This window comes from Phocoena sinus, chromosome 11 (assembly GCF_008692025.1).
Source record: "Phocoena sinus isolate mPhoSin1 chromosome 11, mPhoSin1.pri, whole genome shotgun sequence".
Taxonomy (NCBI): Eukaryota; Metazoa; Chordata; class Mammalia; order Artiodactyla; family Phocoenidae; genus Phocoena; species Phocoena sinus.
The window spans coordinates 33770391-33793212 of NC_045773.1; the positions used below are offsets into that span (position 1 = coordinate 33770391).

Below are 22822 nucleotides of genomic sequence, written 5' to 3' on the forward strand. Positions count from 1 at the left end.
TAAAAAATAGTTTTGCCTTTTATTTGTAGGTAAAGTATCTATAAAGTATACTGGTGAAGCTCCTGATATTACAGTCAGATTACCAAGGTTCAAACCCTTGCTATGGGCATGACCATTCATTCATTCCGAGCGTTTCCTCTGGGCCGGACACTGGAGGTTACAGCTCTGAACACGATAGATGAGACCCCTGCCCTCCTGGAGCTTACATTCTAGTGAGGGGAAACAGAAAACAAAGAAATAGGCATGCCGATGAAATGAGCTCATTTTAGACCAGGATGGAAGAAGAAAATCATGCAGAGAACCACCGGCAGGGGGAGCTGGAGGTCCCTTAGGTTAGGATGTGTACACTGAGGTGGTGGCCTGAATGAAGTGAGGGTGCCCAGCCGGGAGGAACAGCTTTCCAGGCACCGGGAACAGCAAGCGCGAAGGATGCATTACGATGTGGCTGTCAGGCAGGTCAACTTGTTTAGACTTTATCTGGTAAGGTAGGGAGTCCGTGCAAGACTTCGAGCAGGGGAGTGTTATGATCTGAGCTGCACTGGGGAGGGCGAGCCCTCATGTCCTCATCTCTCGTGTCAGGGATAACACAGGAGGAGCAGCAGGCCAAGGCCTTCTCAGAGAACCGGGAATTCAGAGGACGTTGTCCAGACAAGGTCAGCATTCAAGGTGAGTTGCTGAGTATGGATGCTTTGACTACCGACGGCGCTGGTGGAATGAGGGCAGGGAAGTCGTGGCTTCACGGCACGCCAGTGAATGAAATAAGGACAAATCTTTGACAGATCCATCAAACTGAACTGGACTTGAATCAGACTTTCCTGGTGTGGCTTATTCCGGTGGTTTTTGTGTTCGGGGCTTAGTGGAGTGAATCAGAAGCTTTCAGGAAAAGACTCTTTCCACTAAGGTAAGCCTCATGTGGGAGAGGCCAAGGGGAAAAGTGTGGGCACATTTGGGGAATCAGGGAGATACCTTTAAAAAAGTGGTTTTCTCTTTATTTATAGGTAAAGTATGGTGGTTAAGCCTCTGTTATTTAGATGCAGATTACCAGGGTTCAAACTGTTGGGTTTGAATACTAGAACAGCTTGGGTTTATAGAAATTGTGACCTCTTTGAACCCTTTCTTTTCTCCATATCATTCAGATAATACAGGATCTACCCCATGAAGTAGTAATGAATTTAAAGAGTTCAGACAGGAGCTGGTATCTGGCACATAATAAGAGCTCAATAAATGTTACCAGCAGTCATTACTATTATTCATTACTCATTATTATCTCAGCACTTATCAGCCTCCTCCTTATTGAGTTCTACCGTGCAGACCCGGCGGATCACGTATAATTGCCTACCACATTTCTCTCCTCTTCCCACACATCCACCCCTACCCTCCTCAGGCAACTCATTTGTCTCAGGATTTCCCCCAGAGACCCAGGGACAGATATTCCTCATGTTGAAATCACTACAGCAGTCTTCTCCACAGGCAGAGGCTGGACCGAGGCCTTCTGTACATTATCTCAATTGTTGGAGCATCCCTAATATGTTCCCTTTTACAGGTGAGGAGATTGGGGCTCAGAAGGGAAAGTGACCCCTATAGGTTACTTGGTCAGCAAGAGGCAGAGTGGAGATTCAGACTTAGGTCTGTTTGACCTCGATGTCCCTTAAAACTCAAAAGAACAAAGCATCCATTCAGACCCCCCACCCCCCCACCCCACAAAAAAAGCACCATTGACTATAAAAATAAAGAGGGCTCTAAGTTAGGAGAGCACCGTGATTAGGCCAGTGCTAGGAGAGCCTGAGGTTCTCAAAGAGACTCCTTGAGTCTGCCCAGTGTCCAAAATTGTCCTCCAACCTCAAAGGAGCCTCTGTCCCTTCCTCCCTGCAAGGCCGGTGGCCAGTGGCAACACGATGTGATGGTATTACTTTGACTGTGGCCATGCGGTGGTGAGGAAGCCCTGACCCCCTTCCGGCCTCTTTGTCCTGTTTAGTGCTCCATCTGTGGGCCCCTCGCCGGCAGCCCGGCTGGTCTTGACTCTGAGGTGGAGAAGTAAACATCTTGGAAATCTTTATTAGTTTATTTCAGAAGATGGAGCCTGTTTGTCCCTGGGGCCCGTCCCTCTTTTACGGCCTCCAGCCCTTCTTGACAAATTCTAGTGACCGGAGAGAAAACCGCTTTCTACAGCGGATCATTAAAACACCACCATAAACCTAGGGCCATAAAATATTATTTGCTGGGCATAAAAGGGGGGTAGATTTTCCCAGAATGACAACCCAGGCCCTGCTTTCTCCCACTGGGAAAGGCGGCACAGGGATGCGATCGTTCATCAGTTCCTTATCTTGCACTCTGTTTTGTGAAATAACCCTGTTGGGAGAGCAGCCAAAAATATTGATTTATTTGTTCCACAGACTCAAAAGCATTTTTAATGAGTGGAGTATGGCGATGCCTTGCCAGTGTGTCTGCAGATGACTCAATCTGCGCGCACACACCCAAATGCACACACGGTTTGCAAAGGGAAACCATGGAGTTCCACAAATTGGAGGTAGGTCAAACAAGAATATTTGAAGGTGGAGGTGAAGGGGCAGCCATTTGCCTCCTTCCAACTGTCTGCTCCTCTCACAGCCAAATTAACCAGCACCCATGGTGGGACTGGTTCTTACAACTGAGCCCGACTTTCCAGAGCAGAACCTGATTGAAGGTTCTCAGTGGATTTCACAGTTGGTCTCCCTTGACATTTTCCCCTGGAAAGAATCCCTTCATCCATTCAGGCATTCATTTGGTCGTTCAACAAATACTGTTGAGCACTTACCAAGTGCCAGGCACTGTTCTGGGCACTGGAGTTACAGCCGTGAAAAACACTGTCACAGAGGTTATATAATAACCTCACAGTGGGGTATAATCTCAGCACACCCAATATTAATTTCATCAGATGAAATTCACAATCCTTTATCTGAACTGCTTGGGGATAGACTGGTTTGTTGGAAATTTTGGAATTTTTTTTTGAAAGATAAAATGGGGCATATGATTACTTAGTTTGCAAATAGCCCCAGTGAGGTCTGGGGAAGTACCCGGTAACCCAACACCGTTCATATTTCATCTGTGAAGAGTACGAACATTCACTCCAACTGGGATAAATTAAGACTATAAATGATCTTGTCATGGGAGGTACAGCTTTGCCACCAAAGGAGCTTTAAAACCTGTTTTCAGAGCTGCTTTTGTAGAGTAGCAGGTATTCAGTGCCCAGTGCGTGCCTGACCCCTGCTGAGTTCTCCAGAAGCATCACTGTTCATTCTCACTGCACCCCTGATTTTCAAGGTCATCTGTTTCGTTTTCACTGCGCTCCTACCAGGTAGGTCATCAGGTTTCTGTTTTTCTTTGCTGTGTGGCGAGGTCATTCTATTTCTCTGGGTTTTGTTTGTTTGTATTGTAACAAAATCAATATTTGTGTTGTCATATGTGTGTGTTTAAGAGGATTCTGAGAGGCTAAATGACTTGTCTAAGGTTTCACAGCTGGAAAGAGGCAGATTTGGGACTGGAACTCCAGACTGCAGAGTTTACACTCAACCATAACCTAGCACCAGTTCCCACTAGAGGAGAGACAGCAAAACAGGAAATGAAACTCTTGGGGCTAACAAAGGCTAACTAACAAAGGCAATTAGAGAGAAGCCGGCAATTATTCCGATAATTCAGAATATAACTTTTTTTTTTTTTTTTTAAAGGTTTGTGGTTAGGTAGCTAGTGTTTCTGGAGCAAATTCTCAGAATAGGATCTTATAAGCATCTACCTCCAGCACTCAGATGCCCCCCACGTGGGGGGCTTCAGTTCAGCACCCTTTGGGAACTCTATCTTAGTCACCTTACTTCCTGACACTTATCAGAGCCTCCGTGGGTGAACTGGGTCCGAAGCCATGCTGCGGAGCATTGCTGGGGTGCCAGCCCAGGAGGAGGGTGTGTTCCCCACAGCCCGGAGAATCCAGGCTGCAGCCGCTGGGCCCAAGAGCTGGAGGGAGGGAACTGCGGAGAGACACTGACTGCCCAGGGGCAGTTTGCCAGGAGGGGACCCTTCTTTGTTTAGACCCTCCTTCCCGTGGGCAGATCTAAGGCTAGATTAGAAATTGGAAAATAGCCACTATGTGGTCAAGGCCTAGAGAATGTGAAGGGAGAGGGGATTCAGGTGGGTGGGAGATGTCCCAAGGGCGTCTGTGATAAAGTTGGGTTCCCCCTTCTTAAGTCTGCATGCGCCCCTGGTGAAAGAAATCGTCCCTGGAGGAAGCCAGGGCTTCTCTTGCAGTTTGTGGGAAGCCCACACTGCCATTCTGGTGTGCCCAGCAAAGGCCAGGACCCTGGAGGGGTACAGGCAGCTGGGACAAGTAAGGGTCAGGAAGGGACTTGCAGAGGGTGGGGCAGCATCACCCTGGGGTGGTCAGCCAGAGATTGGAGTGGGGGATGGAAAGAACAAAACAGCCACTGCCCCAAGTACCCAGGCCAAGGGTTTTGTGCTTTAAGGTCCAGGGCATGCCAGATGTATGGCAGAAATTGAATCCAGTGTGTGTGTGTGTGTGTGTGTGTGCGCGCGCGCGCGCGTGTGCGTGTGTGTGTGTGCGCGTGTGTGTGTGTGTGTGTGTGTGTGTCTTCCACCTTGGGTTGAGGATGGGGAAGGCTGAGAACAAGAACTGCACTCCAATGTGAACCACTGTTTGTGGGTGGCGCCCCTGGCGTGCGGGAGGTAGGGGTCACACGTCCACCAACCCCGCCCAATCGGGGTTCCCCAAACCACAGGTGTCTGGAAGTGTCTGCAAGTTGCAGTGCCCTGCAGAACCTGGTTTTGCAGAACTTCGCAGTCTTTTCACCTGAGGGGACCAGCCAAGATGCAACCCGGCAGGATCACGGGTCGCTTCTGGATGCGTTGGGTCGCAGCCAGATGCTCACTCGCGCACCCCAGCACCCAGATCTCCTACACTGGGGGTGGGGCAGGATGTGTGCGCCTGTCCTCTTCTCCAGCCCCCGGGCTTAGGGACCCTCCCCCAAGGTTAAGAATGGGAAGGAGGTCCTGCTAGAGATCCCGTGTCATGGCGACAGCCCCCTGTGCAGCCCCAGTGCGAGCGGCCTTGGACAGGTGAGCCAAGGGGTCCAGGCTGAAGTTGGGGTTCAGCTTCCATTGGGTAGGCGGTTTTGGAAGGAGAGCAGAGGGCCGGGCGGCGGTCAGGCAGCGGCTGCGGAGCGGACCTCTCTCTTTCAGCAGACGCCTGGGGGATGGGGAGCCAAAAGCAGGGGGATCGAGCAGGGAGTGTATCCCACCCCCCTGCACCCCAGCTCGTGGTACGGCTTTAAAATCCTGCAGAGTTTGTCATAGGTCGGCCTCAGCACGCATGCGCAAAGACAAAGTTGAGTTTTTTTCTGTCTCCCCTCCCCTCCCCCCCTTTCCAGCAGCCTTTGGTTCTAAAACTTAAAAAAAATTTTTTTTTTTTTCCTCTGAGAACACCAGGGGAAAGAGGAGTCCGGAGAGAGTGAGGGACAGAGGGAGGCCGGGGGGTGGGTGGGGGGCACGTGGTCCCTGCGGTCGGTCAGTCTGTGGGGCGCAGGATCGCGTGGAAGGCTGCTGCAAGCTCCGAGGCGCCGCCTCCGCCGCCCGGAGTCCGGTTCCGTGCGGCCGCTGCGGAGCGAGCTCCTCCCGCCGCCGCCGTGCCCCGACCGCCCGCCGCCTGCCTGCTCACTCTCCCGCCCCTCCGTCCCGGCGCTAAACGAGGAGGTGGGGAGCCACGCCGGCCATGGACCGCCGGAGCTGAACAGCCGCCGCGGAGTCCCTCGCCCCTCTCTAGCCCCACGGCCGCGGTGCCCGCGCGCCTCTTCGCCCTGGAAAGGCGGGGAAAAGAGGGGGATTAACCAGAAGAGGGAAAGAAGGGGGTTGGGAGGGGGGAGCCAGTGTCTCCCCTGGGGCAGTCGCGCATCGTCCCCGAACCCACTGGAGGCAGAACTATCGGGGACAACTTTTACCCAGTTTGCTCCCCCTTTTTACCAAACCCTAAAATGAAAGGACAAAAGTTGGCGCTGACTCTTGCAGCTTGGATGGCGACTTCTGCATTTTCGGCGGCATCTCCCGGAGAAAAACCCACGCGCGCCTGATTGTTCTGTGGCCCCCAAGCTGCAGTGCGTGTGGGTGTGTGTGTGTTTGGGTGTGTGTCTGTGTGTGTACACAGACATCCACACACTCACTCGCGGCCGCAGGATCAGCGCCTGGAAGCAGACGTTTCGGCCACAGACTTGGAGAGGAGGAGCTGGAGATCAGGAGGCGTGAGCCGCCAGGAGTCTGCAGAATCCGTGGTGTGAATGAACTGGGGGCACCTGGGCGCACGGATCGCCTCCCCCACCCCCCCGCCCCGGGCCAGAGTTGAGTTGTGGGGCATTTTTTTCACCCGCTTGTGAAGATTTTTTTTTTTATTTGTTGTAAAGTATTTTGCACAATCACGCCCACATTTGGGGTTGGAAAGCCCTAATTACCGCCGTCGCTGATGGACGTTGGAGAGGGAGCGCCTCGCCGCGAAACAGTCGCCTGCGCGCCCTCGCCGGACCCGCGGCTCCCTTGTTGCGCGCCGGCCGGGCCCTGTTCCTGCTGCCGGCAGGCGGACTTCGGCGCCCCTCGGTTCACGGACGCATCCCAGCGCTGCTCCGGCTCAGGCACCCAGACTCGGACGCCAGTGACCGCTTGGGCTCCAATCCCCTGAGCCTGCCCGACGCGCCCTGGAGGAGCACGCAGCTCTGCGCCGGATCGTCCCTCCAGGCTTAACCCGGCCGCTCCGCTCAGATTCTTCGGCTGCCCTCGGTCTTGCGGCGACTTCCTCCCCGCGCCCCCTCCCCCTCGCAATGAAGGTAGGTGTTCTGTGCTCCGCCGACGCTCGCCACTTTTTTTTCTTTTGGAAGTTAACTAAATATCCCGCCCCCCCTTCCACCTATTCCTATCCCTCCCCCCCAGTTCTCCTAATGCCTGGAGAGGCTAGAACTCCCGCGTAGCTGGCAGGGACCCCTACCCTTTCCCTGCCGCGCTACCCCCCCCCCACCCCCGCCCCGCGCACTGCCTCGGCCTCCCAGGAGACCTAGTCCCACCAAACGTTCTGCAAACTTTTTAGACTTTGGAGAAAAAGTGGGGAAGAGACAAGACAGAAACACAGCGGTTCACGGATGAGTTTCCTTTTGCCCTGAGAAACGCGAGTGTAATTTACTCTGTATATTTCAGTAACAGCATAATGATTCAATTCAACAAATATTTACCAAGCGCGGGCACCGAGAAGGTGTGCAGCCAGGGCTCAGGAAGGGGAAGGGGACTCCCTTGGTTGAGAGACCGTGAAGCTGGACTAGGGGCCGACTGTGCCGAGCAGCGCACCTCTCGCCCTCTGCAGCCAGAGGCCAGGTTGCAAGCTCAACGCAGCCGGGGACCCAAGCGCTGCAGGCCCTGTGCCTTTAAGAGTGCCTGGCAGGGCGCCAGCGTGCACCCTGGCTCGGGGAACGGGGTCGCGTTATTAGCATTATTAGTTGCCACTGGGTGAGCTCCGCAGTTTGCACCAGTGATGGGGGCGGGGAGGGCTGGCAGTGGTGGCTCTAATCCTGTCCGCTGGGAGAGCGCGCCCCGGCCCCCTGCGCGGAATCTGCCTTGTCCTTTAGAAACGTTTGGGCCTCCGCGTTGGGAGAGCGGGCGGGGGGGCAGTTTGTGAACTCTTGTTTGTTTTAATTGTCAGTTGTATGTTAAAGCCGAGTCACACACTCCGAGGGTCACCGAGAGTTCACTTTTACAGAAAGTTAACATTTCTTCCTGCGGTATAACTTGCTATTTTCCGAACAACTTTTCCTCTCTGTCCTCCAAGCTTCGATCCTTATTTTCATTTTTCTTGATCTCTCCCCTTTTCAGTTTTTCTAGAAAATAAGCTTGGAATTGTAATTAAGATGTTTCCTAAAGCAAACAAGCCCCCCCCCCCCAACCAAAAAAAAAAAAAAAAACAAACCCGTTTTTAAAACCCCCAAACTTGGGAGACCCTGTGGCCTTGTTTTACTTTCCAATCACAGCCTGGCATCTGGGTCCCTTCTCCTCCCTCGTCTTTCTTTAAATGGACAGCTTACTGTTTGGAAGTCACTTGGAGCCAGCGGTGGGATCGCACCTCTTCAACCCCTGCCCTCCCGCCAACGTTCAAGGCTGCTCCAGCCAGACGCGGAGATTTGGTTTCTAGACAACTTCTGCCAGGGGAGTTCCGAGGGGCCAAAGCTGAAAGAAAGCGCGCAGGCGATGGGAGGCAGTGGAAATTGTGTGTCCGAGTGTGTGGACCTGTGCCCTGCGTGTTTTGGGGCGGAGTAGAAGGTCAGTTGTTCTCGGGTCTTGGATATACTAGCCTTACTTAGCCAGGCCCGTCTCCACAAAGGAAGACCCTACCCAAGAGGCCCAGCCAAAGAGTCCCTTGCTTTTCCCTCCGCTCAGCGGAGCTCTCCGGTGCACAAGGGGTTAGTACGGTGCGCCAGAGCTCAGCTAGTCCTGAAGTCTTTTTCTTCCTCGCTGTGCGGTACCGGCTGCCCCCTGTTGGCTGCCTTGAGGTAGGACGTCTCGGAGTCTCGGTTCCTTGGGCCGGCGGGCAGCTGCTAGCCTCTTCCTCCCACCTCTGGCTCTGCAAGCACATCCCTTCAGATCACCAGGTCCCACTCTCCCAGGAGGGGCCCTCGGAGGCCCCCAGAGGCCAAGCTGCACTGGGCGGCTGCGTTAATAAGGAAGGGGCCAAGGGTGCGACGCAGCAAATGGGGCTCGGGCAAGTGGAAGAAGGATTGGTACCGCTTCTCCAGGGCATAGCAAGGAACAGGAGCGTCACCCTAGGAAGTCTCCGGTCTGGCCTTGGAGCTCTCACCAGTTTTCCGTGTGGTCGAGGACAAGTGGTGCTTTCTCTCCCTCTCGGTCTGTTTCTTGTCTATTAAAAAGTGGAGTTGAAACTGCCTCTGAAGAGTGGGGGTTGAAGTGTTCTTTAATTTTCTTTCTCCTTCTGCCGACAAACAGCTCTTCTGGGCAGAGTTGAGAGCCTGTGGCTAGAGAGAGCTAGACATCTTGTGTGGGAAGGTGGAAGTGGCATCTGTGTGTGTGTGAGAGAGAGAGAGAGAGAGAGAGAGAGAGAGACAGAGAGACAGAGAGAGAGTTGTCTTGCAGTCTGGAGAGCCTTGTCTGGGGATGGATGAGGTGAGGCAAGGAACAGAACTAGACTTGGCCACCGTTCTTCCCTTGGATAGGCCCTGTTACCGGACCTGGTGTCGGTTCTGAGACAGGGCAATCAGAGGCTGCACACCTTCCTTGCACTGATTTGGGCTCAAGGAGCTCCCTCCTCCACCTCCTCTCTCTGCTCCACACAGCCCCCGCCCCCCCAGCACTCAGCGCTGTGGACACTTCCCGAGGCACCCTTGGCGGAGCTCTGGCTCCTTGTCTGCTCCCCCAAAGCGGACCTCCTTTCAGCCCATCATCCCCTCCTGCTTCCCTCAGCGGCGTTTCCCTGGGCAGGACGCCCCAATTTTGTGGCTGCCACTGATTTTTCTTCTGCAATTTTCGCCGTCTCTTTCCGTGCTTTCAGGAGAGATCGCAGGTGGGGGGGAAACAAAATTTATCTCCCACTAAGAGCTGGGATTCTTGGGGTTTCCTGTGCTTTTCGCCAGCACGAGCCCAGGTCAATCTAATTTCTTCCTCCCAGTTTCTCCATCATTTCCGCTCCCAGAGACTGGGGGTGGGGGCTGAGGGTGGAGGTGGCAGGGGATACCCAGATCAAGTGAGGTAGCGCCGTCGGCCGACGGTCCAGAATCTTCGCCCTCCCTCCGGGGAATTTCGTTTTAGTGGCCTCCGGCCTCGGACTTGGGTGCCGCGCGAGTTTGCGCGTGCGTTCCGAAGCTTTCTGCTGCCCCAAACGTCCTCTAAACTAGTGTGACGGATTTCTCTCTCTCTCTCTCTCTCTCTCTCTCTCTCTCTCTCTCTCTCTCTCTCTCAAGAAGGGTTAGGGATCTGTTCTGAGGCTGGAAACAAGGGCGTGCGAACGAACGCCCTACCCCCACCTCACGCCTCCCCTGTGCTTGAACCTCTCAAATGCCCGCAGCCCTCCTACTTGTCGCACACTAGGAACAGATTCCAAGGATCCTTACAAAGTCGGTTTCTTTGGGCTCTGAAATTGTTCAAAAACTTTTAGTCCGTTCTTTGGTAAACTCAGCTTCTCCCAAGAACTTTTGTTTTACCCTCGGTGTTAACAGTCTCCGGAGAGGTCTTATTCGTACTCTTTTCGGATCAGATCTCTTGGTAAACAGGCAGGGACGTCCACCCTACAGAGTAGTGGATGTATTAGTGAGTTTGCTGTGGGTTCCTTGTCTTTCAAAATTGTGGGGCCTTTTCTGGGTTGCGCGGGGATTGGAGCGGGAAGAGGGCCAAGGTGTTTCCGGCCAAGCACGCGGGGTTAAGTGGAGACGCGACTCGCGGGGCTCTCCTGCCGGATCCCCTTTGGGACACCTCCGGCCTACCCCCAGCCTGGAGCTTAGAGACCCGAGTCGCAGAAACCAAATGGCCCGCTCCCAGTTGGCCCCCATTCTGTGAACGAGTGGACTCGCCCCGGGGTCGTCGGGCCGAGAGTGGGTTCGGTTTGTGTGGCTTCGCCTCTAACAAAGAGATCCGCGGTAATCCGCCGAATCTGTTACCAATTTCTCCACTGCCCGCTCCCCGCCCCACGCGCCCCGCCCGTCGGGAAGCTCGGAAAGTGCGCGCAGCCCGCAGCGATCTCTGCCGCCTCCTTGGAAGCACGTCGGAGCGTGTGTGTCTGTGGACGAGTGAGTGTGTGAATGTGCGTGAGTGTGTGTATGAATGTGTGCGCGCGCGGTCCTGGCCGCCGCTGGGGAGAGGAGACTTCGCAGCCTGGGCCGTGCGCGAAGGCAGCCCTCGCAACCAACCCCCTCCCCTGGAGGAAACTTGACACTTGGGGCGGGGGTGGGGAGGAAGACGGAGCCTTCTCTCTGCTGGGCTGGGGAAACCCCAGGTTTCTATTCTCCGGGATGCTCCCCGGGCTTTGCGGCGTTTTAGGGACGAGTGGGACACAGGCGCGGAGCCCTGGGTAGCGGGCACTGGGACCACATAAGCATTTCCTCTCGAGGAGCCCCAAGGAGTCTGGGCCAAAAGGGCGGCTGGCAGGGAAAAGCTGTGGCGCGCTCCCGAGCCCCTTCGCGTTTCCACGGCTGCCTAGGTTCCCTCGATCTCTTTTCCGGCGCAGGTTCCAGGCCAGGCCGTTCTGCCGCCTGGAGGAGGCTCACCTTCCCTTTTCCGAGGAAGGGGCTCCCTCGGGGGTTGCGGGCGGCGCGGCGCGGCCGGGTTACCCTTATCAGAGATGTAAAAGGGGATTTTGGAAACCCGCTCCTCCCACCCGCACCCGCCACCGCCTCGCTCCGCCGCCGCCTACAGGTGGAGAAGTCACCAGTGGGGAGGACGGCAGCGGAAGCTTCCAAGGCCGCCCCCTGCCTCCGAAATTCTTCACGACGCGAACCTTCGCTGCCAAGGGCCCCTGGCGCCCTGGAATGCAGGGACTCAGCTGAGGCGCGGGAGCATCTCTGGCCCCGCCGGCGGGGGCTCACTCGCACCGGCTCTGGCCTCGCCTTGGACCCTCACCTTTCGGGACTGACCCAACCAAGTCTGAATTGGGCTGGAGGGTGGGGTAGCGCTGTTCCAGGACCAGGCTCACGGTGTCGCGATAGAGAGATGGTCAACTCCAGACCAGGACCAAAGGAAACTGGAGTCCCTCTTGGCTTCCTTTCCCCTTTCTCCGTGGCAGCTGCCAGGAGTGGAGATCGGAGGGGGGCGGTAGGGGGAGTGAGAAAATCAGAATTTGGGGGAGGGTTGCGGGGAGGGCCGAGGGACCCCGTCTCTCGGGACAGCGGGACCCGGACCTCCTTCTTTCCTCTGGGGTATATCCCTTCTCTGGGGTACACTGAGTCCAAGGAGGAGGCCGAAGGCAGGGGAGAGGGCATTGTTTTCCGGTTTCCTTGGTTGGGAGAGCAGCTCGCTCTCCCCCTTATCCCCTGTGCCCCCCCCCCCCCATCTCCTTCTCCCCCCTCCAGTCTGGCTGAAGAGCGTTCTAAGGAAACCCGGGCTGCCCTTCCCCCTCTGGAAGTGGCTGGCCCCAAAGCGGGCCGTAAACTGATTATGAAACAGACGATGTTAATTCGGAGCCGCATTTCCCAGCTGGGCACTCGCGCGCGCGCTGCTCCCGCGGGCCTCGCCCCCCACCCTTTGCCCTCCCCCCCCCCCCCCCCCCCCGCGTGCTGCCCCCACCCCCCCACCCCTGCGCCGGCCACTCCGCCTCCTCCGCAGCCGCCGGCGGCGCGATCCTCTCGCCTTTGCGCTCCTCTCGCTCATGGAATTAATTCCGGCTCCACTTGTTGCTCTGCCCAGGTCGGGGAGCGGACGAGGGTGGCAGCGGGTTCCTGAGTGAATTCCCGAGGAGGGACTCAGCGCAGCGCGAACTAGAGGGGAGCGAGGGGGTGCGGGACGCGAGCAAGCAGGAAGGAGGCAGCGCCTGGCACCGGGGTTTTGACTCAACAGCATTGAGACATGTTTGTAATCGCTGGCGTGCCCCGCGCGCAGGATCCCAGCGAAATCAGATTTCCTGGTGAGGTTGCGTGGGTGGATTAATTTGGAAAAAGAAACTGCCTATATCTTGCCATCAAAAAAACTCACGGAGGAGAAGCGCAGTCAATCAACAGTAAACTTAAGAGACCCCGGATGCTTCCGTTGTTTAAACTTGTATGCTTGAAAATTATCTGAGAGGCAATAAACATCTGCTCCTTTCTTCCCTCTCCAGAAGTCGATTGGACTATTAAGCCCAGGAGTTGCTTTGGGGACGGCTGGAAGGGCAATGTCTTCCAAGTTCTTCCTAATGGCTTTGGCCATATTTATCTCCTTCGCCCAGGTCGTAATAGAAGGCAATTCTTGGTGGTAAGTTTTTCTATGTGCATACTCTTTTATTTAAAGATTCGTTTGTATAATGCTGCAATATTTAAAGCTGAGTCGTGAGTTTGGGTGCATTTATCTAATCCACATATATATGTATATCTTATACAGGTATGTATATACATATATATGTATCTTTAAATCAAAACATTTTTTTAATTTGCTGATGCTTTGAAGCTTGTCTTTAGCTCCATAGGGAATCAGAACCTATAAATTCAGACCTTTTTCTGTGAGGTCCTTGTTCAGAGGTATGCTTGTAGCACATCATGTAATAAAGGGGAACCGAAATTCACTTCTCTAATAATTGTAAGCCTATCTATAAAATTTACTTTTTGCCACCTCGAGGCAGTAAAAGTGAGTTCCAGCGTTTATTTTCTGTCACTTGAGGTTATTAACCTTCAGGGTCTGAGGTAGGCAGAGTTGTAGGAAGACAGCTAACCTCCAAGTGGGTATTTGGGGCTTGAAATTTGATCAAAAGGAGGTCAACTTGAAGTAGTCAAATGTCCCTAAACGAGGGTTTCTTGCCGGCAGGGGCCTTGAAGATAGACTGCAGTATATCCAGGGGATTATTTTTGACGGCGTTCTGGATATTTTTTCGCTGTAAATGAACAGCATTTTTCTGACTGTCAAACACGACTTCTGTTCACTGGATACCCTGTCTTGGGTCTTTCACAATCATCACATAAGGAGCCCTTTTAAAATGTCCGGAACGGGCTGAATTTTTCTTCGGTAGGACAAGTATTCTTCAGTACACTTGTCCTACTGTTCTTCCATCAGTCAAAAGGAACTGCTATCTATCTCCTACCCGTGTCTAATTGTGTCTACTTTTGGCATTCATACATTTTTCAAGGCAGATCGGTCGTCAGAGGCCCGTACCCCAAACTGCCATTTCCCCCTTCTCTGGTGTGGATTTCAGAATTCTGTGAAATTCTGCTTCAGGTATATGGCGGCGAGGGGCAAGGAAGGGAGTGAAAACTCTAACGGAGGAGCCAGATGGCAGGATGGGGACTACACAATACCTCTGTTTTCTGAGTGGAGTTTAAACAGAGGAGTTTTATGAAGCCCTTCTCATACTTTGTCATGAGGACAAGCAGGAGAGAAAAAGCATCTGTGTGCCTAAAACTATGTATTGCTGACATGTTTTCAGGGGGCCCACCTTGAGAGTTCACGTAAATCTTGAATGCACATCTCCCCCTCCCTTTTTTAGGTCGCTAGGTATGAATAACCCTGTTCAGATGTCAGAAGTATATATCATAGGAGCACAGCCTCTGTGCAGCCAACTGGCAGGACTTTCTCAAGGACAGAAGAAACTATGCCACTTGTATCAGGACCACATGCAGTACATCGGAGAGGGCGCAAAGACAGGCATCAAAGAATGCCAGTATCAGTTCCGACACCGGAGGTGGAACTGCAGCACCGTGGATAACACCTCAGTCTTCGGCAGGGTCATGCAGATAGGTAGGAAACCATTTAATGTATTTTTAAATATATAGAAACTTCTCTCCTAGGAGAAGTCTTTAGTGTTACTTACAAGCTTGATATTGAGGGAGTCTTCCAGCAGGCTGGTGGCTTGGGAATTTTGTCATTATGGCTGTGTGTATGCCTGTCCCCACATCTAATTATAAGTTTTGGACTTCTTGACCCAAATCAATCAGGAGATGGGGGAGGGCATCAAAGACACCTTCATTTTTCTGAACACTTAATTTCTCTAAAAAGCACTTTGTTTAAAATAGTAGTAGCAGAACACCTCATCTCAAAAGATGAGGAGGAAAGCTGAGTCATTTTAAAGTGGCCCAAGCATCAGACCAAAAACTGTCATCTTTCAGAATGCTGGATGTGTTGGAAGTAAACAAGGTTTTCATTTTCCTAATATAGCTATTTCCTGAGGCTATCAAGATATATATGTTAAAGGCTTTATTTTTAGGCCCAGAAAGAAGTTTAATCAGATGTGATCCAATTTACATTTGCGATGTTGGCCATTGATATAAAGGCACGTGCTTCAGATCTCAGCCTAGAAACTTTAAAAAGTTTTAACGTATGGCTCACGGTCCAATTCTTTATTTTTAAATGTGTTGTTGAACTTGCTATTCCGTTCAGGGAGGAGGTGGCATTAAAACTGGGCTAAAGGCAAAGAATTTGGCACATCAGTTTGCCTCTGGTTCGGTTGAATAGCATAGGCTACAGTCTCACAGATGTGGTCCTCTCTGTGTTTTCTCGTGAATGTTTTCGGTCTCTTTTTACTTTTATGCAAACAAGCCTGTGTAATTAATATGACTGCAGTGACTCCTAAGATAAGCAATTTATCAAAGCAATTAACTATTTATACTGACTGAAGATAAAAAGTTGGCTTAATGTCCGTCATGGACGGATAAAACGCTTTTTTTAAAAACCCTGAAAAGTGCATTCATTGAGAACAAAAAAGAGTTGTCAGTGGATGTTTGAGCCAAGCGGCTTCATAAACTACAATAATACGGGAGTGGAAGCTGTTCCTCTAATTGAATGGGAAAATGGTCTGCAGCCTCAGCCTGCAGAGTTTCATAGGGCTTTGTCCTTCCTGTTAATGATTAAAATGTGCTAATGTATGTACTGGGCTCTGAACCTAGGAGTTAAGCTTCAGGAACACCGGAGTTTTCCCCTGATTGTGGGCTGCCTTATGTAGTTAACTGGCAGCGTAGTGAAGATTGAATTCTGGTGCATTTTGATATTGTGAGTGACCCAAAACCTTTTTTTTTTGGCTATATCAGAATGGTGACCTGTCAGCTTTCCCCCGTCACCTTTGCCTTATATGTTCCCCCTATCTGCCTTCCTCTCAAACTAAACTATGGGAGTGGCTTTTCACGTGTATACGAGGTAGTGAAAATCATACACCTCCGATGGCCACAAGGAAGGAAGATAGCAAATTGGAACTGTTTTTCTGTGTAGTCACTGGAGCACAGCTTTAAGATCCTCTTCCTACGTAGTCTGTTTTGGGCCAACGTGTTCAGAATAAGCTATCGTTTGCTAAGTGGATTTGAGTTCTGCTGAAGATTTATTTAAAATGTGGTCCAAGATTCAAAGAGCCTGCCTCCTCAGGGAACAAGCAGAACCCTTGGTACAAAGGCCTGTATTTAATTGTCCCCTGTAAGTAGACTCTCTGGTCCTCAGCTGTGTGGCACTGTCTAGGTTGAATCGAACTGGGCCGGAGTGGAACCTTGTGGCGGCCTTAGAGGAGGGAGCCCTCCTAGATCCTATTAGCAAGTCACGGAGGCCCTGGGAGCACCTTGCCCAAGGATCCTCAGGTGTCCAAGGTCTCAGAGCAGAAAGCTGCTGCTGGGTGGCTTTCGGGTGAACGCAGACAGAGCCTTTAAAGAAAAAAGAGAGAGATGGAGAGAAGAAAAATCAGAATAGATTTTTATGGAAGAGAAACATGGACCCCACGCCAATAGTGGAAAAGTTACTTAGCTTTCACTTTTCTATTTAATGGTATGTTGGAAGAGAATGAGATAAGGGAAAACTTAAAACACCTTTGATGCTAGGTATGTGGGTGCCCCACACCAGAGCACTTAGTACAGCAGGGACATGGAGGCCAGTTCTTGTCCCTGAGAATCTGACCCTGTGATGGGGCCAGTGTCTGACTCAGGCTGCCACCCCCAACCCCTTACCTCCTTTCTCAAGGCCAGTCCAGGCGCTGTACACCATCGCCTCATAAAGGGCCCACTCTTCATTTTGGAAACTTTATCGTTTTTTCATCATGCTAGCCTTTCCTTCCAGCTTTTGTCTCTGTCTCGTCTTTGTTTCCATGCCGTGAAAAGATGTATAAGAAAGGCGCCATTTTTAAGGAGGGTGAGAATAGGAGTAGATGTAGATTTCACAGGGAGGGAGCTGTAACTGGACCAGCAGTGTTCCATCCAGGATGACTGTATCCACAGGCTTTAGCCAAAGAGCACTTTTCAAGCTGACGTTTCCCTGCAATGACCAGTTAGCTTAGAGATTTCTACCAGGTTTGTATTCTGGGGCAAAAAAAGGATATGTTCAAGATAGACTTATGAAAATAGCAGCATTATTGCGTTTTATGTAAAAGCCCTTTTGTGCTCTATATATACAGGAGAGTGGTTTATCTTCCTCTGTCTCCAGAGGATGGTTTTTCTCTCTCTTCCTCAGACTACCTCTTTATTCTACAAGTCTCCCGTCCAGGGACACAGCATTTTCTATATTATCAGCGTTAATCCTCAGATCACTCCCTAGAATCTGTCTGCTCTCCTCATTTCTCTCCACTCCCTTGCTGTTCTCTGCCTTGCCAATTCAGGCTAGGTAGATGTAACACCCCCCACGCCACCACCCCCCCCCCCCCACACACACAGGAACTTTCTGGATCCTCCTGTCAACCACCGGTAGAGTCCTCAAGTTATTCATTTTTTAAAATGTGGGAGGGAAGCTCTGGTAAATCAGAACCATCACTGTTCCTGGAAGGGAGATCACAAATGGCTGTGGGTTGAAGTGTGGAGCAGAAGTCCAAGAAAAGGGCAGCCTGGCGGGGGATACTTGCATGGGCAGAGCCGTCCTCCTGCAGGATGGGCCTTCTGGTTGGGGCTGAGTCCTGTTGTCAGCTGTTCTTGTGCTCTCCCCCCTTGTCCACGCCCCCCCCCCAAAGAAAAAGATTGTTAGCAAGCTCTTTAAGTATAGGAGCAACCGTTTCCGGTAAAGAGATTCTAGTGCCGGAAGGGGCCCTTTTTTCCCCTAGGCAGCTAGTTCAATACCCTTAATTTTATAGTTGAGGAAAAGAAGGACCCCCTCATCTTGCCCCCCCTTCCACCCCCCCCACCCCAGGCCCAGCTTCAGCTGGCCGGGTGTTAACCCTTTCTCGCTCATAGGACAATACGTTAAGTGACTTCTTGTTACATGTAGAAATGTCTCCACATACAAGTGGAGATGGAGGTAGTCTATGGTTACCTGTTTTTTAGTCCTTACAAATAGGGCTCCTATAGAACCGTTTGACAGGGAGATACTCTTTACAAGTTTTAGGGAAGGAGAGAACTTCTTTCCTCTAGGCCTACATATTCTTTACAAGTTTGGGGAAGAAGAACCTTTTTATTTTTTTTCCTCCTTTTTGCTATTATCCTAACACTTGGAGTCAGAGGCTGCTGGGGAGCTGCAGAAGTGACACTAAGGAACTGCGGGCTGTTTTAAAAGTAGACAGACACTCACCTACGTGAGTGAGAAGTGTCAGCCCGGTCAGCTTGGGGTTTGAGAAGAGGCGAGTTTCATTTAAAACTCTCTAGGGACCAGTTTAGAAACGTCCTCTGGGAAAGTCAGGAGCCTTGTTCTGAGACAGGCTAGATGCTGCGGATGGAGGATGGGAAAGCCGGGTTTCAACCACCGAGGCTGCAGGGAGTGGGGAGGGGCTGCTGCAGGGGCTCTAAACCTTGCAGCTCCCATGCTCCTGCCCTGTAGGTAACTCAGAATGAAAATAATACCAACCATTAAAATAAGTGTAAGGAAGTCTACCCCAATTCTGCGTTTTCCCTCAGCGACTTCTTTCATGGGCATTTTGGAAAATAAGTTTGGAATATTTTCATAAGAGGTGTAGAGAAATATCAGGCCAGCACTGCTTAGAATCCTGCCTTGGGCTCTGAAGTGTCAGAGAAGAGGTACCAGGGATGCTACTCCTTTGTCATGTGTCGCTTCTACGTGTGGGGGGGGAATGTCTCCCGCCTTCCCCCTCGGGGTGTGGGGGGGGGAGGCGGGCGGAGGATCAGTGCCTGCTAGTTCCCCAGCCAGGAGCGGGGGCTCGGCGGTGTGCCAGCCGGTCCCCTGCCACCCGCCCTCTGCGGCACTGGGGCAGTGCCGGGGCGGCGGAGTGCGGGGCGCCCACTCACCCGTCCTCGCCCGCAGGCAGCCGCGAGACGGCCTTCACGTACGCCGTGAGCGCCGCGGGGGTGGTCAACGCCATGAGCCGCGCCTGCCGCGAGGGCGAGCTGTCCACCTGTGGCTGCAGCCGCGCCGCGCGCCCCAAGGACCTGCCGCGGGACTGGCTGTGGGGCGGCTGCGGCGACAACATCGACTACGGCTACCGCTTCGCCAAGGAGTTCGTGGACGCGCGCGAGCGGGAGCGCATCCACGCCAAGGGCTCCTACGAGAGCGCGCGCATCCTCATGAACCTGCACAACAACGAGGCCGGCCGCAGGGTGAGCATCCCCGCCGCCGCGTCCCTCCTGGGGGCGGGCGGTGCTGTGCTCCACTCTCCGTTTCTCTCTCTGTCTCTGCGTCTGGGTCTCCCTCTCTTCCCGTCTCTGCCTCCGCCTCCCGTCCTAGCTTTGCCGGTCTCTCCCCGCCTCTCACTGCTGCTCTCTTTCCACTCTCCCCCCACCCCCTCCCCAAGCAGCTACACACAGGCCTCCCTGGAGAGGGGTGGACACCCCAGAAAGGCCTCCTGGAGGGGAAGCATCCCGCCTTGGCCCCCTCCAGCCAAGGTGCTCCTGACCTGGCCTGAGAAAGAGCTTTCTTTGCCTTTGTAATTGGTCCACAGTAGAGCTGGCCAGGCCAGCTCACAAATAAAAATGTTCCTGACGTTCGCTGCCCTCTGCCTGGGATCAAGTTTGTGGCTGGGCTTAAATGGAGAACAGGGGAGTTATTTATGCCAGTAGGTGCCCAGCTCATAAGGCCCTCACCCAAGCTTCCAGGGTTACTTACCTACCCCTCTGCTTTCTTCGTGCCCCTCCTTGTGTCATTAGGTAGCAGGCATGATGGATTCAGGGTTTTTCAGAAACACAAGTTCTACCAAAACGAGGAGCATTTTTAACAGACTGGAGTTTTATATAGGTCTGACCATCAGGCCCATCGAGGTGCTCTGGAGAGGGGAGAGCCACTCAGAAGTGTGCAGAGAGACGCTCTGGAGACGTGAGAGAGACACTCAGAAGTGTGCAGAGAGACGCTCTGGAGAGGGGTGAGCCACGCAGAAGTGTGCACAGAGGGCTTCCCTGGAGGCGCAGTTGTTGAGAGTCCGCCTGCTGATGCAGGGGACGCGGGTTCGTGTCCCGGTCCGGGGGATCACACAGGCCGCGGAGCGCCTGGGCCCGTCAACCATGGCCGCTGAGCCTGCGCGTCCGGAGCCTGTGCTCCGCAATGGGAGAGGCCACAACAGTGAAAGGCCCACGTAGCGCAAAAAAAGAAAAAAAAAAAAAAAAAAAAGAAGGGTGCAGAGAGATGCTCTGGAGAGGGGAGAGCCACTCGGACGTGTGCAGAGAGATGCTCTGGAGAGGGGAGACCCACTCGGACGTGTGCAGAGAGATGGTCTGGAGAGGGGAGACCCACTCAGAAGTGTGCAGACAGGTGCTCTGGGGATGGGAGAGAGCCACTGAGTAGTGTGCAAAGACGTGCTCTGGAGAGGGGACAGGTACTCAGACGTGTGCACAGAGATGCTCTTGAAGGGGAGAGCCACTCCGAAGTGTGCAGAGAGATCCTCTGGAGAGGGGAGAGCCACTCAAAGTCTTCAGAGAGGTGCTCTGGAAGGGTGACAGAGCCACTGAGTAGTGTGCAAAGACGTGCTCTGGAGAGGGGACAGCCACTCAGAAGTGTGCACAGAGATGCTGTAGAGTGGGGAGAGACACTCAGACGTGTGTAGAGAGATGCTCTGGACATGGGAGAGAGCCACTCAGAAGTGTGCAGAGATATGCTCTGGAGACGGGAGAGAGCCAGTCAGAAGTGTGCAGAGAGGTGCTCTAGAGAGGGGAGAGCCTCTCCAAACTGTGCACAGAGATGCTCTGGAGAGGGGAGGGAGCCAGTCAGAAGTGGGCAGACAGGTGCTCTGGAGAGGAGAGAGCCACTTAGAAGTGTGCAGAGACATGCTCTGGAGACCCGCGAAGAAGGGTGCAGAGAGGTGCGCTGGAGAGGGGATAGAGCAACTCAGAAGTGTGCAGAGAGGTGCTCTGGAGAGGGGAGAGCCACTCACAAGTGTGAAGAGAGATGCACTGGAGAGGGGAGAGCCACTATAAGTGTGCAGAGAGATGCTCTGGAGAGGGGAGAGGCAATCAGAAGTGTGCAGAGTGATTCTCTGGAGAGGGGAGAGCCACTCACTCACAAGTGTGCAGAGAGGTGCTCTGGAGAGGGGAGAGGCACTCAGAAGTGTGAAGAGAGATTCTCTGGAGAGGGGAGAGCCACTCAGAAGTGTGCAGAGAGATGCTCTGGAGAGGGGAGATAGCTTCTCTGAGGTCTGCAGGGAGATCCTCTGGAGAGGGGAGAGCCACGAACCCGTGTGCAGAGAGATTCTCTGGAGAGGGGAAAGCCGCTCAGAAGTGTGCAGAAAGGTGCTCTGGAGAGGGGGGACAGCCACTCCAAAGTGTGCACAGAGGTTCTATGGAGAGTGGAGAGACCCACTGAGTAGTGTGCAAAGACGTGCTGTGGAGAGAGGACAGCCACTCAGAAGTGTGCAGAGAGATGCTCTGGAGAGGGGAGAGAGCCACTCAGAGGTGTGCGGAGAGATGCTCTGCATAGGGGAGATAGCCTCTCCGAGGTGTGAAGGGAGATCCTCTGGAGAGGGGAGAGCCACGAACACGTGTGCAGAGAGATGCTCTGGAGAGGGGAGAGCCAGTTAGAAGTGTGCAGAAAGATGCTCTGGAGACAGAGACAGCCACTCAGAAGTGTGCCGAAAGGTGCTCTGGAGAGGGGAGAGACCCACTGGGTACTGTGCAAAGACGTGCTGTGGAGAGGGGACAGCCACTCAGAAGTGTGCAGAGAGATGCTCTGGAGAGGGGAGAGCCACTCAGAAGTGTGCAGAGAGGTGCTCTGTAGAGGGGAGACAGCCACTCAGAGGTGTGCAGAGAGACTTTCTGGAGAGGGGAGAGAGCCACTGAGTAGTGTGCAAAGACAAGCTCTGGAGAAGGGACAGCCACTCAGAAGTGTGCACAGAGATGCTCTGGAGATGGGAGAGAGCCCCTCAGAATTGTGCGGACAGGTGCTCTGGTGAGTGGAGAGAGCCACTCAGAAGTGTGCAGAGAGATGCTCTGGAGAGGGGAGAGCCACTCTGAAGTGTGCAGAGAGAATCTCTGGAAAGAGGAGAGGGCCACTGAGAACTGTGCAGAGAGGTGGTCTGGAGGGGTGACAGCCACTCAGAAGTGCGCACAGAGATGCTCTGGAGACGGGCGAGCCACTCGACCTGTGCAGAGCGATGATCTGGAGAGGGGAGAGCCACTCAGAAGTGAACAGAGACATGCTGTTGAGAGGGGAGCGCCCCTCAGAAGTGTGCAGAGAGGTGCTCTGGTGAGTGGAGAGAGGCACTCAGAAGTGTGCAGAGAGATGCTCTGGAGAGGGGAGAGCCACACTGAAGTATGTAGAGAGGTGCTCTGGAGAGGGGAGATAGCAACTTTGGAGTGTGCACAGAGATGCTCTGGAGAGGGGAGAGCCACTTAGAAGTGTGCAGAGAGATGCTCTGGAGAGGGGTGAGCCACTTAGAATTGTGCAGAGCAGGCTTACCTGGTGGCGCAGTGGTTGAGAGTCCACCTGCCGAGGTAGGGGACACGGGTTCGCGCCCCGGTCTGGGAAGATTCCTCATGCCGCGGAGCGGCTGGGCCCGTGAGCCATGGCCGCTGAGCCTGCGCGTCCTGAGTCTGTGCCCCACAACGGGAGAGGCCGCAATAGTGAGAGGCCTGTGTACCACAAAAAAACAAAACGAAAACAACCGCAAAAAAAATGAAGTGTGGACAGAGATGCTCTGGAGAGGGGAGAGAGCCACTCAGAGGTGTGCAGAGAGGTGCTCTGGAGAGGGAGAGAGCCACTCAGAAGTGTGCAGAGAGGTGCTCGGGATAGGGAGGAGAGCCACTGAGGAATGTGCAAAGACGTGCTCTGGAGAGGGGACAGAAACTCAGAAGTGTGCAGA

At 53.3% G+C, this 22822-nt stretch overlaps 1 protein-coding gene across 13 annotated transcripts in view; it reads left to right on the top strand.

The window, feature by feature from the left end:
- Positions 1-22822, top strand: part of WNT5A (Wnt family member 5A) — a 48329-nt gene that overhangs the window by 12951 nt on the left and 12556 nt on the right. For 4 of the 13 annotated variants that reach the window (XM_032647535.1, XM_032647536.1, XM_032647537.1 and 1 more), the window contains 6 exons: positions 580-666; positions 780-901; positions 2394-2527; positions 12824-12957; positions 14180-14430; positions 18844-19136. In XM_032647535.1, coding sequence (XP_032503426.1) covers positions 2411-2527; positions 12824-12957; positions 14180-14430; positions 18844-19136 — 795 coding nt within the window. In that variant the 5' untranslated portion in view covers positions 580-666; positions 780-901; positions 2394-2410. The other 9 variants (XM_032647534.1, XM_032647542.1, XM_032647547.1 and 6 more) reach the window with 9 other exon arrangements.